At 42.8% G+C, this 14841-nt stretch overlaps 1 protein-coding gene across 1 annotated transcript; it reads left to right on the top strand.

Moving 5' to 3' along the window:
* The first annotated feature begins 646 nt into the window (after positions 1-646).
* LOC135510470 (shootin-1-like) lies at positions 647-14063 on the top strand. Its single transcript, XM_064931429.1, has 17 exons — positions 647-789; positions 4169-4218; positions 4414-4474; positions 6512-6606; positions 6850-7009; positions 7232-7329; positions 7418-7499; positions 7603-7697; positions 9672-9818; positions 10851-11004; positions 11292-11448; positions 11726-11784; positions 11962-12059; positions 12177-12206; positions 12303-12356; positions 12561-12741; positions 13027-14063. The coding sequence occupies exons 1-17, from the start codon at positions 756-758 to the stop codon at positions 13176-13178; spliced, it is 1707 nt and encodes a 568-aa protein (XP_064787501.1). The 5' UTR covers positions 647-755; the 3' UTR covers positions 13179-14063.
* Positions 14064-14841: the final 778 nt, after the last annotated feature.

Genomic DNA, 14841 nt, shown 5'->3' with positions numbered 1-14841 from the left:
AATTAGTCTTCTAATTAATGAATCATTCTTTACCTCACGTTAGTCTAAATTCCAAACGTTGAAAGTTGTTGGTTATCTGCACGAACCCAGTCTTTGCTATGAATCATCCATACATCAATTGTCTAAATCATGTATTTATTTACGAACTAACTAATCACAGAAATGCACAAACAACAATATATGGTTACAAGGAAATGGGAAGTGGGTGTGGACTGAGAAGGCCGGGAAAGATAAGAGACACTACACCGTTGATAATTATAATCATTGAAATGCTAATCCTTTGCACATGAACTCCCACTCATTCGGGAATAATTGCAATCAATATACTGTATAGTCTAGTGAGTGTGTATATGGTTTGTATATATAGTCTGGTGAGTGTGTATATGGTTTGTATATTTAGTCTGGTGAGTATACTTGGGGTCAGTGCAAGATATAGTCAGTGCAGATAGTTTGTGTACCATTATTTGACTATTTAGCAGAATCCATGGACTTGTCCTAGTCTTACTAAAGTACACACTATGAAAGTTCATTCACTTCTGGAATAAGTGTGTGAACAACTCCCCATCTTGTAACACTTAATGTCAAGACTTTCAGTTCCCTTCTCTACACACTGTGGCTTGTGTGTCAGTCAAAGGAAGGGAAAGATCACGAGTTACAACAGAACACAGAGACTGTAGAAGGGAGACTCGTCTCTCTTTGTCTAGTAGTCAGAGAACTACAGTCTAGAACCAGAACCAGAGCCTAGCTGGGTTGTGATGTGGACCCAAGGGGAAGACACCAACGCTGCAGGTGAGACTAACTTTGAATTACTCAATATATATAATATTTAAGGGTTTTGTGTATTTTTTATTGAGATAGTACAGTGAACATTAGACAGGAAAGGTAGGAGAGACTGCGAGTCAGAAGGGCAGTGGGTCGGAGTTGAACCCATGTCGACTATGGTAGCCTAGGCTGTTTAAGGACCGAACAGGCCACAGTGTCTCAATATTGTTGAGAAAGCCTCAAGGACTCAGATTCTTTACCTCAGTTTTTGTCTTTCCAGCGTAGGCAGTTTTAGTAGGTCGACATTGTCTGTACTTGGTGGTAAATTCATTTGGTAGTATGTTATTAGTGATGCAACCAGAAGTTTATATGAATCCTGAATAAATATACAGTTGAAGTCGGAAGTTTACATACAGTTAGGGTGGAGTCATTAAAACTAGTTTTTCAACCACTCTACACATTTCTTGTTAACAAACTATAGTTTTGGCAAGTTGGTTAGGACATCTACTTTGTGCATGACAATGTATTTTTACAACAATTGCTTACAGACAGATTATTTCACTTATAATTCACTGTATCACAATTCCAGTGGGTCAGAAGTTTACATACACTAAGTTGACTGCCTTTAAACAGCTTGGAAAATTCCAGAAAATTATGTCATGGCTTTAGAAGGTTCTGATAGGCTAATTGACATCATTTGAGTCAATCGGAGGTGTACCTGTGGATGTATTTCAAGGCCTACCTCCAAACTCAGTGGCTCTTTGCTTGACATCATAGGAAAATCAAAAGAAATCAGCCAAGACCTCAGAAAAAAATTGGTGACCTCCACAATTCTGGTTTATCCATGAGAGCAATTTCCAAACACCCGAAGGTACCACGTTCATCTGTACAAACAGTAGTATGCAAGTATAAACACCATGGGACCACGCAGCCGTCATACCACTCAGGAAGGAGACGCGTCCTGTCTTCTAGAGATTGAAGATGATGGAGGAAACGGGTACAAAAGTATATTTATCCACAGTAAAACAATTCCTATATCGACATAACCTGAAAAGCTGCTCAGCAAGGAAGAAGCCACTGCTCCAAAACCGCCATAAAAAATCCAGACTACGGTTTGCAACTGTACATGGGGACAAAGATCGTACTTTTTGGAGAAATGTCCTCTGGTCTGATGAAACAAAAATAGAACTGTTTGGTCATAATGACCATCGTTATGTTTGGAGGAAAAAAGGGGGAGGATTGCAAGCTGAAGAACAACATCCCAACCGTGAAGCATGGGGGTGGCAGCATCATGTTGTGGGGGTTCTTTTCTGCAGGAGGGACTAGTGCACTTCACAAAATAGATAGCATCGTGAGGCAGGAAAATGATGTGGAAAAATTGAAGCATCATCTCAAGACATCAGTCAGGAAGTTAAAGCTTGGTTGCAAATGGGGTCTTCCAAATGGACAATGACCCCAAGCATACTTCCAAAGTTGTGGCAAAATGGCTTAAGAACAACAAGTCAAGGTATTGGAGTGGCCACCACAAAGCCCTGACCTCAATCCTATAGAAAATGTGTGGACAGAACTGAAAAAGCGTGTGGAGCAAGGAGGCCTACAAACCTGACTCAGTTACACCAGCTCTGTCAGGAGGAATGGGCCAGAATTCACCCAACTTATTGTGGGAAGCCTGTGGAAGGCTACTTGAAACGTTTGACCCAAGTAAAACAATTTGAAGGCAATCCTACCAAATACTAATTGAGTGTATGTCAACTTCTGACCCACTGGGAATGTGATGAAAGAAATAAAAGCAAAATAAATCATTCTCTCTATTATTATTCTGACAATTCCTATTCTTAAAATAAAGTGGTGATCCTAACTGACTTAAGACAGGGAATTTTCCCTAGGATTAAATGTCAGGAATTGTGTTTAAATGTATTTGGCTAAGGTGTATATAAACTTCCTACTTCAACTGTATGCATTTTTACTGTGTGTGTGCTCCTATCTGTATGTGTGTGTGTGCATATGTGTCTGTGTGTGTATACTGAGTTTGAGTGTTTATGGTCTCGTACTCTTCTAAATGTCCCACTCAGCTGGCCCTAGAGATAGATGAGAGAGAGGGCATACTGAATGAATCGTTTTGATTCTGGTCATTTCAATTAGGTTCTGATCACGTTGAAATAACCACACCTGTCTCTCTGCAAAAAAATGCTACAACATCCCTCAATTGTGAAATGATTAACTATGATATGAAACATTGGACGTGACTTATACCTTATTTTTTCCCCACATCCCTCCATAAAGCTGTCTTTGAGTAGAGAATGTAAAGAATCAAACCCTTGTTTATAATTCTGTGTAGTTGAGGGAATGGCACGGCTCAGATCCATATTGAAAGTGAAACTTTCCAAATCACTTCCTGTATTCTCACCTCAGAATAGCTTCCTCTATTAGGATCACTTATAGATTATCACAATATGAGTAATACTACCCATAAAACCTAGTGGACAAACAGAAAAATGGTCCCAATAATTTTTCCACCATTCATTTTTCCCATAGGGGATTTTTAGAAACACTTAAAATAAGGGCTGTAACTTGGTGTGACATTTTCATAACCATGTACATCTCTCTAGGATAAGGTGACTGTAATCAATATATTAATATGGATAACATAAAGATCTACTAATGCAATGATGATCTGGACAAGACTGCCAAATCGAGGAAAATGTAATAGTATCTGGATTAAGTATCTAATATTAGCTTAATGTATTCATTAATACATTTGCAACATTTCTTTAAAAAATGACAATTCAAAGAACTGTCTTGTGCAAGTTTTCACTTGACACAAAAACTGTTTGCAAAGATGTCAGCCTGAGATTACATGCAGGAGCTTGCAGGGATTTGTAGTCTTGCATGATGTCTACATCATAGATTTACATGGTTATCAAAACATCACGTCAGGGTAAGCCTACATAAAACACAGCCCTTATTTTAAGTGTTTCTAAAATGAATGGTGGAAAAATAAGTGTAACCATTTCCCTGTTTGACCGCTAGGTTTTATGGGTATTATGACACCTCCACTGTGGGGCTCTATAGGATTAGGAAAACCTGACTCGTTAGGATTTGTTGCCGTGTTCACGTCATGTCGGAAACTCAGAAATGTTCGACTTGCTCACTCATTGTAGAAAGATAATACCAGATTTTCCTACTTGGGAAGTATCAGAATCAACCAATAGGAAGCTCTATTCAAATCCTTTATGGTCATTTTAACTCAGAGGTCCTGAGTTTCCGACATGACGTGAATGCTGCATTAATGTCTTTCTTCCTCATTTATTAACCACTTATTTGTGATTAATATCGGGAAGAAGAGCCATAAGTTGCAATAACTGTACATTTTGATAAATGAAAGTATTTTGTTATATTTTCACAGCATCTGGTGGAGAAAGCAGTTGCTCCTCTGAAGATGAAGGAGACATTCAGGTATATTTAGTAACATCTGGGAGACTATGGTTTCTCTGTTGGATAGAGACAAATCATCCCATGTTAAATCCATGGACATAGCTTAAGACTTGTATATTTAGTTCTTATATACCGGTAGCCTAAACAGATGATGAGAGAGTATGTCAGAGACTAGTCTGTGTGTATATGTGTATTTTTGTTTGGTCTGTCCTGTAGTGTGAGATTCTGGAGAAGCAGAGGGATGAAGCCAATCAGAAGCTATCTGAGATGGAGGAAGGTGAGCTGCACCAATCAATATCCTTATAGTGTATGCAGAAAGTATTCAGACCCTTTAATTTTTCCACATTTTGTTACGCTACAGCCTTATTCTAAAATGTATTAAATTAATGTTTTTCGGACCTCCCGGGTGGCGCAGTGGTCTAGGGCACTGCTTCGCAGTGCTAGCTGCGCCACCAGAGACTCTGGGTTTGCGCCCAGGCTCTGTCCTGACCTGGAGGTCCATGGGGCGACGCGACCTGGAGGTCCATGGGGCGACGCACAATTGGCCTCGCGTCTTCCGGGTTAGGGAGTGTTTGGCCGGTAGGGATATCCTTGTCTCATCACGCACTAGCGACTCCTGTGGTGGGCTGGGCGCAGTGCACGCTAACCAAGGTTGCCAGGTGCACGGTGTTTCCTCTGACACATTGGTGCGGCTGGCTTCCGGGTTGGATGCGTGCTGTGTTAAGAAGCAGTGTGGCTTGGTTGGGTTGTGCTTTGGAGGACGCATGGCTTGCGACCTTCGTCTCTCCCGAGCCCGCTACGGCAGTTGTAGCGATGAGACAAGATAGTAACTAATTGGATACCATGAAATTGGGGAGGAGAAAAGTTTTTCTTCATCAATCTACACACAATAACCCGTAACGACAAAGCAAAAACAGATTATTAGGAATTTTAGCAAATGTATTAGAAATTAAAAACAGATTTTTTTTTTTTTTTTACATATGTATTCAGGCCCTTTGCTATGAGACTCGAAATTTAGCTCAATTGCATCTGGTTCCATTGATCATCCTTGAGATGTTTCTACAACTTGATTGGAGTCCACCTGTGGTAAATTCAATTGATTGGACAATAATTGGAAGAGCACACACCTGTCTATATAAGTTCCCACATTTGACAGTGCATGTCAGAGCAAAAACCAAGCCATGAGGTCAAAGAATTGTCCGTAGAGGTCCAAGACAGTATTGTGTCGAGGCACAAATCTGGGGAAGTGTACTAAAAACTGTCTGCAACATTGAAGGTCCCCAAGCACAGTGGCCTACATCATTCTTAAGTGGAAGAAGTTTAGAACCACTAAGACTCTTCCGAGAGCTGACTGCCTGGCTAAACTGAGCAAACAGGGGAGAAGGGCCTTGGTCAGGGAGGTGACCAAGATCCCAATGGTCAGAGCTCCAGAGTTCCTCTGTGGAGATGGGACAACCTTCCAGAAGGAATACCATCTCTGCAGCACTCCACCAATCAGGCCTTTATGGTAGAGCGGCCAGACGGAAGCCACTCCTCAGTAAAAGGCACACGACAGCCCGCTTGGAGTTTGCCAAAAGGCACCTAAAGCACTCTCAGACCATGAGAAACCAGATTCTCTGGTCTGATAAAATCAAGATTAAACTATTTGGCCTGAATGCCAAGCATCACGTCTGTAGGAAACCTGCCACCATCCCTACGGTGATGTATCGTGGTGGCAGCATCATGCTAGTCAGGATCGAGGGAAAGATGAACGGAGCAAAGTACAAAGAAATCCTTGATGAACACCTGCTCCAGAGAGCTCAGGAACTCGGACTGGGTTGAAGGTTCCCCTTCCAGCAGGACAACAACCCTAAGCACACAACCAAGACAAACGCGGGAGTGGCTTCGGGACAAGTCTCTGAATGTCCTTGAGTGGCCCAGCCAGCGCCCCTACTTGAACCCGATCGAACATCTCTGGAGATACCTGAAAATAGCTGTGCAGCGACACTCCCCATACAACCTGACAGAGCTTGACAGGGTCTGCAGAGAAGAATGGGAGAAACTCCCCACATACAGGTGTACCAAACACGTAGTGTCATACCCAAGAAGAATCGAGGCTGTAATCGCTGCCAAAGGTGCTTCAACACAGTACTGAGTAAAGGGTCTGAATACTTATGTAAATGTCATATTTCAGTTTTTTTTATATATTTGCAAGAATGTCTCAACTTGTTTTTGCTTCGTCATTATGTGTTAGTGTGTAGACATTCTCTGTCTCACCCCACTATCTATTTCTCTTTCTCCGTCCTTCTCTTCCCTCTATCTCATCTCTACTCAGTGTCCTCTCAGCTGTTGAAGGAGATGGAAGTTCTGGAGATGCAGTTCCAGATTGAACGCTCCTGCAGGGAGAATGCAGAGGCCCTGGCTGTCAAGGTGGGATGCTTTATGGGTACTGTAGTTCAACTCCATTGAGTGTCTCGGTGACGTCATTGACTTAACAAGTCCGTGTTCCACTTGGGTGTGTAGGTTTTGTGCCAGCCCAGTAGTAACAAACACATCACCTAATCAAGAACTCAATGATTAGTTGAGTCATTATTGGGCTGGAACAAAAGCCTGCATACCCTGTGGAACACTGAAACAATGCTCTAAACAGATCTCTTCTCATTGAACACAAAGGTGACCAAAGACAACAAGGTTCTGAAGAGGAGGAGCCAGGCTCTGCTGCCATTCATCCCAGAGCTTCCTGAAAACCTGGAGGCTGACCTTGGGGTCGATCCCGACCCTGATGGGGACAGCGGGGAGGATGCTGTGCTGCAAGGACAGGCCCAGATAAGAGGTATAGAGACTTACACTATAACCACACGGAACTTATACGGTATCCTTTATGAACATGAGTGACAGATAAAAGTTATAGAATTGAGATTTGAGAGGAATGTTTTTGTACTTTTACTCGACCGATCGGGAAAATGTTAAGATACCTGCTCATCTTCCTGTCTCTCTCCTTCCCTCTCTTTCATCTCTCCTTTTGTTCCACCCCCCCCCCCCCCACCCTGACCAGAACTGCAGGCCTCGGTGGACCAGCTGCTGGGGGAGAAGCTGCGGCTGTGTGAGCAGGTGGAGGCCCTGAGGGCAGAGCAAAACCAGCTCAAAGAACAGGTATCTAGTACTGACGGACAGACTCTAGACGTGTGTGAACTGCGTATGAGTATTTATGGTCTCCTACTCTTCTCCATGTCCTACTCAGCTGGCCCTAGAGATTGATGAGAGAGAGGCCATACTGAAGAAAGTCTCCAAACAGAACAAGACCATGAATAAGATGAAGAGAGGCGAGACCCCACTCTGACACATCAGTGTTCCTCATGATATACACTCTATTCACCTCATACCAAAGTCCTGTTCAATGTCTTACGTGTGTGTGCATGTCCATAGTGTCCCAGCTTGTGACAGAGGAGTTCACAGAGATCAGTCAGAAACTGGAGCTGGAGCAGGGCCTCAGACAGCACGCAGAAGTCTTCGCCCACCAGGTAAGCAACGCTGCGTGTGTTTGTGTGCATGTGCATGCGTTCGTAGGTGTGTACATACAGTATGTGTGTGTTTATGTTTCTGAAAGTGTGTGTGTGCTGCTCAAAGTAGAGGAGAGCTTGACTGCGTCACGACATGTCTTTGTGAGAGGTATTGACAAGTTGTAAGCACTGAGTTGTCTGTCCAAACAACTAGCACACAGATCATACTCCACAAGACTTCTTCACAGTCCCCAAGTCCAGAACACAGGCAAGGGGACGTATAGTACTATATAGAACCATGACTACATGGAACGCTCTTCCACATCAAGTAACTCAGTCAAGCAGTCAAATCGAGATGAAAACCCCCAGATACAACTACACCTTAAAGAACAAAGCGGACTGTGAAGAGACGCACACATACTCTACACACAGGTACATTGTAATATTGTTGTATGATGGCATTATACATGTTGTATTGTATACAGATATGTAGCGGCGTAATAATGTTACATTCTGTACGTTTTGTGTGTGTAATGTAGGTAGGTGCCTTAATGTGTTTGGACCCCAGGAAGAGTAGCTGTTGCCTTGGTAACAGCTAATGGGGACCCCTAATAAATACAATACACAATTTCTAGGTGGCAGAGAAGGGTATTCACCCCTCTCTCTAGGTCTTAACACAAGGAGACAAGGAGCAGCAGTGGCTTTGACCAGGGCCCTGGGGCAGTTCTAGTGAATGGAGGAGTAATGGACAGGAGGGGGAGGTGGTACTTCTTCACTTCCTCATTCAGACAGGGGCCATATTGTGGGACAGAGGGTTGGGGAGAGAGGGGATCCACATTCATTCTGCATTCATACCGAGAGGACAAATCGGGCAGTGAAATACAAAGAGGTGTGAGAAGGGAGGGATGGGCTTGCTGATGATCACTTTGTAAAGGAGAAATGCACACACTCAAACACAGCTCCCTTTTTCCCAGCTGGTCATGTTGTAACAAAGGTGGCGGTAGAAAATTAGCGTCTCAGAGGACAACAAAAGTAGCCTCCCCTCTCAGAGCCCCCTCTGCTTCATAATTAGCACCCATCACGGCGGCAGTTTGAGAATGGGGACTATAACACATCCCCGTCTTTAGCTTGACACTTTACATTGAATACGGTCAATTGTCGCCTTTGTGCGCACTGTTCGCTATTTACCAGATGGGCACATAATGGGACGCCTCGCATGGGTCCTTACCTGTGAAAAGGACCCCTACTGTTCTGACACAACCACACAACTCAGCCTCCTTTACTCTCAATGCTCTGCAAAGGCTCCTCTGTTTGATGCTGGTCCTGTGTGTGTGTGTGTGTACGTGTTGTGTTGTGTGGACACCAGCAGCCCTTGGCTTGTCAAACATTAGCGTTTCCTAATTGATGCCCTAGCTGTGTGAAAATGCCTTGTGCTATGGGGACTTTAGAGTGCTTACATCAGGGTAATTTGGACCAAATGTAATGATGTGTAGCCTAACATACAGATGGCTGCTTTCACTACACCCTCGCTGTGTTTGAACTTATGGAAGCCAGAAGTGAGTGACTCACTGACTTTTCAATTCCTAAACTCTCTTCCTGACTGTGACCCTTTGGTTAAAGCTAGTTTCACTATATATGTGACCATTCCCAGCTATATATTACAGGTTTATAGAGATTCTCATGCATGAGCCTCCACACATTCAATGCATTTACGATAGTCACTGAAGTTATCAAATAGGTTTGCTCCATTATCAGCAAAGGATGAATAGCTTTTTTAAGGGGAGCTTAGCATAACTGTTGTATAATATCAATTATAAACCAGTTGGTTTGAGCCTTGAATACTGATTGGCTAAAATGGTGGTATCAGACCGTAAACCATGGGTATGAAAAAACATTTATTTTTACTCTTCTAATTATGTTGTTCCGATATTATTGATTGAGTAGTCGATGGCTTGATTTATTAATTTGTGGATTGATTGATTGACTGACTGGCAGGTGTTGGTGAAGCAGAAGCAAACCCAGAGACAGAGCATGGTGCTGCAGCAGAGTTCAGAGACAAGTATGCAGCTCCAACAGGCTCTGGAACAGGTGGCCCACATCAACAGTACCTTACAGGACATACAGCTCTACTACCGAAACCAGGTAGGGAGGGGGAGGTGTGTGTTTGTGAGAGTGAGAAACAGAGAGAGAGCGAGTGAGTAAGAAAATCGACGGGTTGACAACGTTCTGAAAATAATGAGCGTGCGCATCTATGGGGCACAAGTCAGTGTGTTGTGATTCTGGGCGGTCAAATAGTTAGCAACAATGATAAGAAGCTGCCATGTGGGGAATCGTTTCAGCTCGTATCTTGTTATCGATACAATTTTGTTTTGAGCTGTTTTGACTTTGTCACGTCTATACTAATATGGCTAGAATTCGCTAGCTAGCTAACCAATAACTGTAATAATGTATTTCAGACAAGTGCTCATCGTGTCAATGTATTAATGTTTTCAATAAATATTTGTAGAGAGAATATACACCGACGGCGTAAAACATTAAGAACACCTTCCTAATTTTGAGTTGCATTGAGTTTGCCCTCAGAACAGCCTCAATTCGTCAGGGCATGGACTCAACAAGTCGTCAAAAGCATTTCATAGGGATGCTGGCCCATGTTGACTCTGATGCTTCCCACGGTTGTGTCAATTTGTGTGGATGTCCTTTGGGTGGTGGACCATTCTTGATACACACCGGAAACTGAGTGTGAGAAATTAATCAGTGTTGCAGTTCTTGATACAAACTGGTGCGCCTCGTACCTACTACCATACCCCATTCAAAAGGCACTTTAATCTTTTGTCTTGCCCACCTGAATGGCCCACATCCACATTCCATGTCTGAAGGCTTAAAAATCCTTCAAACAGTCTCCTTCCCTGATTGATGTGGATTTAACAAGTGACATCAATAAGGGATCATAGCTTTCACCTGGTCAGTCTTTGTCATGGAAAGAGCAGGTGTTCTTAATGTTTTGTACGCTCAGCTAACCCCACTTGGTTTGCTCCACGGCTGCGCATGCAACGTTTTTGTTGCTAAAACAACCCACCCGTCTAGAAGTTGGATTTAAATGTGTAAGTCTAATTTCGAGCGTATATTATGTCTCTCCTGTCTATCTGTCCATATCTGTGTATATGACGATCACAGGTGAAGCAGACCCAGTGTGCTCTGGAGGAGAGCAGTGTTCTGTCTGAGCTGCAGATTGTCAGAGGCCAGCTGGAGAGCAGTGAGAAGGAGAGGAGGACCATGGAGACCCATCTAAGGGAGGCGCAGATCACTGCCGCCCACCTCCAGGGAGAAGGTAGCTACCACGTCTGTGATTTAATGGCTGCGTTTACACAGACAGCCCAATTCTGATCTGATTAGTCAAAAGACCAATTGGTGGAGGAATTCAGAGAATTGGGCTGCCTGTGTAAACTCAGCCTTACATATTTTGTGCTAAAATCTTAAGTCTATATAATACGTGATCATAGTACCCTGACGTAAAATCAGTATAAATAATCAATTACTATTTAATTGTTTTTCTTTGCCCCATTTTCACTCATATGACACACTGTTGTGGTTGGTGGTACTTTGTCTTCCTTTTAGTGAAACATCTCCAGGATAGGCTGAAAGACCAGGTTTCCAAAGCTGACCAACCAGTGGAGGACAACTCAACCACTGCTGCTCCTCCTCCTCCTCCTCCTCCTCCTCCTCCTCCTCCTCCCCCTCCCTTGCCCCCAACTCCCTCCAGCACTGTTGTTGAGTAGGTTCTATACTATATTGTTCTCTCTTCAAATATAAATACATGACTACATAATCACTATATTAGCAGGTAGCGCTATCCATAATCACTATATTAGCAGTTAGAGATAGAGGTATCCTATTCCAAACAATTTAAACTTATTGGCAACTTTACATTGAAAATGTGAGCTTTTTGACCTTTGTTAAATAAAAGTGATGGTGGTACCCAGAGGTAAGGCAGAATCTGGTAAATGTTAGTGAAAACTCCTTCTGTTCTACTTCCTGTTATTTCGGTCTAGTCAACTTGTCGTCCTGCGCAACAAGAGGAAGGAGTCCGTCAACAACACTGATAAGAATAGTGAGTGTTCTTACCCTGGGTATGAATACACATGACTTACTGATGTATTTAACCTTTATTTATCCAGGGAATCCCAATCGAGACCAGGTTCTTTATGTCCAATGCTGCCGTGTCACTTCAATCAACAATCCAGCTTAAACAGATTAAATTAGTCCACTTGTCTCCTCTCTTCACCAGAGCCAGATCCTTCTGTGGACATGAAGACCAAAGCGGTGGATGAGATGATGGAGAGGATAAAGAAAGGCATCGTCCTGAGACCCACCCTGAGACCACAGGTAAAGCGAGCTGGCGCATGTATCAATTGATTTATCAATCAGTCAGTCATGCTATCTATCTACTTGTTAGAGACAATTACAGTGGTCCAACATCTGACTGCTTCTCTCCTATCTCAGCCTGGATCAGAAGATGACAGTGCATGGAGGGTGAGAATTTTTATGCCTTTCCTATTATAATAGTGTTATAAAGATGATTTATTTAGTATTAAAATGCTAATCCTGTATTAATTTATCAAATCACAGGACCATAGGAGTGAGAAGAGAAAGTCAGCCGTGCTGGATCTAAAAGGAATGCTGGTAAGATGGGATCAATACGAAATGTCTAAAATGACTCATTTTCTGTTTTACTAGTGAGTCTATAGGTCGATGAGATTAATATTGTACAATGGAGGCTTTGAGAAGTCAAACCCTGCTTGATTTACTGTACTTTCTATTATTTTCATTGACATGATTGGTTTACCCTCCTCACCTATCCTGATTGGTTGACCTATCCTATCCCAGGATACCATGAAACGCCCAGGCCACAGGAGGGCGGGGTCACGGAAGAGGATAAGCCGAAACGTAGGGGAGGCGGAGCTACATCTGGTGCTACTGAGGAGGAGGCGGGCCATGGGGGATGGACAGGACACCCCCGGACCCTCCCCAACCCCCTCTCCAGCCCCTCCCACCACCAAGATCCAAGGTGCAGCATCTCCATCCTTTGTATTGGGGAATAGGGGACAGTCAGTTTCTTTTTTAAAGTTTTGCAGGGGTCCTCTCTGGTTGTTTTGCTCACTTGGACTAAATTGATGGTATTACATTGAAAGATGGTCTGGTCTTTAATTGCGTGAACAAGAAGAGGAAGATTGAAAGATATAACAAACGAGGGGCCAGGAGGACACATCATTAACCCACATAGTGATATCTTTCACTTACCTACAGTACTATTTTAGCATACTTTTAATGTACCATATGTCGTGCCCCTCAGGTCCCCAGCCGGGTGGCCCAGCAGCAGGTGCCCTTCTCTGCGCAGGAGAGCGTGGCAGCACCCCTGTGCTCAGGAGGCTCCAGCAGAACAGAGAGAAGAGGAACTCTCGTATCAGATCATCAGAACTGATCATCTGCCAGGAGGAGATCTGAGCCTTGGGGAAAGGGATGATTAGTGTTAGGATACTGTTCCACAGCGTTTTCCAAACCAGCCAGTCAACTGATTTGATGTATTCCAAGCACATGTCACGTTCTGACCTTTATTTCCTTTGTTTTGTCATTATTTAGTATGGTCAGGGCATGAGTTGGGGTGGGCAGTCTGTTTGTTTTTCTATGATTTGGGTATTTCTATGTTTCGGCCTAGTATGGTTCTCAATCAGAGGCAGGTGTCATTAGTTGTCTCTGATTGAGAATCATACTTAGGTAGCCTGGGTTTCACTATGTGTTTGTGGGTGATTGTTCCTGTCTCTGTGTTTGCACCAGATAGGGCTGTTTTGGTTTTTCACATTTATTGTTTTGTTAGTCTATTCATGTTTAGTCTCTTTATTAAAGAACCATGAATAAGAACCACGCTGTGTTTTGGTCCGCCTCTACTTCACCTCAAGAAAACCGTTACAGCACAGCTGACGTAAATGTCATCTTACCTTTAATCAACAAACCCCTCATTAGTTGAATCAGCTGGCTAGTTTTGGAATACATCAAATGTCTGGACTTGCTAGGGGTACTGAAGGAGAGGTTTTGGGAACACTGTTGTAACACAATCATATTGATGCACTGTATATTTTAATATATAGATTTATATGGTTAGTGCTGAGCGATTAGGTCTCTGAGGTCAGTTCGGTTTCTAAAAAAAGAATCACATCTTCAATTTGGGTTTAGCATTAAAATATGTTTACAATAAATTAATTGTTGGTTGAATGCTTTAACAAAACAGAATAAATCAAATGATGGTAGTGATGTCTCATTACCATCACTTATAAGGCTCTAATCTCATTTATTCACATTACTTTACATTAAAAATGTGTTGTGTTTATTACATACTCGTTTTCAGTATGCGTGGCTTTGCTTTTATGGGTTCAAAGAATCCAAGGATTAACACAGTGGACTACATACACCGAGTGTACAAAACATTAGGAATACCTTCCAATAATGGGGTTACAGTTCAAGATTAACATATGGCATTAATTGGCATTGCTTCTGACTCATTCCAATTAATTTTGTAGCCTGACAAACGAGAATATGATGCAATACAATCCTTTTTTTCTCCTCCATGGACAACCCTAATTTCTGGAACTGTTCTTATCACTGTCACAAGAGGCTCTAAAACTATGCCAAATAGGCGAGGGAAAAGCGAGCAGCCCTGCCTTGTGCCTCGAGAAAGACTAAAAAAGGAGACATAATTCCATTCATAAGTACTGTTGCTTTAGGATTGGAATAAAGAACCCATATTCACGTCCAAAAGCACATTTTCATAGGCGAGAGTGGGCTTTTTTCTTAAGAACCCTATCAAATGCCTTCTCAGAATCTAAGGAGACCGCAGCGGTAGGAACTATATTTGAGCGGTTTAACCACATGAGGTTTTAGAGCCTCATATTAGTAGTTGAGGTCCTGTTCTTAATTAATCCTGCTTGGGCACTATGATATTAGGAAGTGTTCTCTCTAAGCGTATCTCAAGGGTATTGAATCTCACAATCCACACTGAGGCTGTTAGCTCAGGTTCCCAGGCTCTGTCGTCTCTCTGTTATACTACAGTCTAGATCCTCTACCTGGCTATCTGGTAGTCTACGTAATTCTATACCAGACAAAAAAAGTATCC

Source organism: Oncorhynchus masou, chromosome 23 (genome assembly GCF_036934945.1).
Source record: "Oncorhynchus masou masou isolate Uvic2021 chromosome 23, UVic_Omas_1.1, whole genome shotgun sequence".
NCBI lineage: Eukaryota > Metazoa > Chordata > Actinopteri > Salmoniformes > Salmonidae > Oncorhynchus > Oncorhynchus masou.
This window is presented reverse-complemented; position numbering and strand designations above follow the sequence as displayed.

What these genes read in the sequence shown, in the direction of transcription:
- LOC135510470 (XM_064931429.1), top strand. Translation starts at nt 756, where the DNA reads ATGTGGACCCAAGGGGAAGACACCAACGCTGCAG. An exon ending in GGAAGACACCAACGCTGCAG is followed by an intron (nt 790 to 4,168) that starts GTGAGACTAACT and finishes ATATTTTCACAG; the next exon opens with CATCTGGTGGAGAAAGCAGT. An exon ending in GACCCACCCTGAGACCACAG is followed by an intron (nt 12,060 to 12,176) that starts GTAAAGCGAGCT and finishes CTCCTATCTCAG; the next exon opens with CCTGGATCAGAAGATGACAG.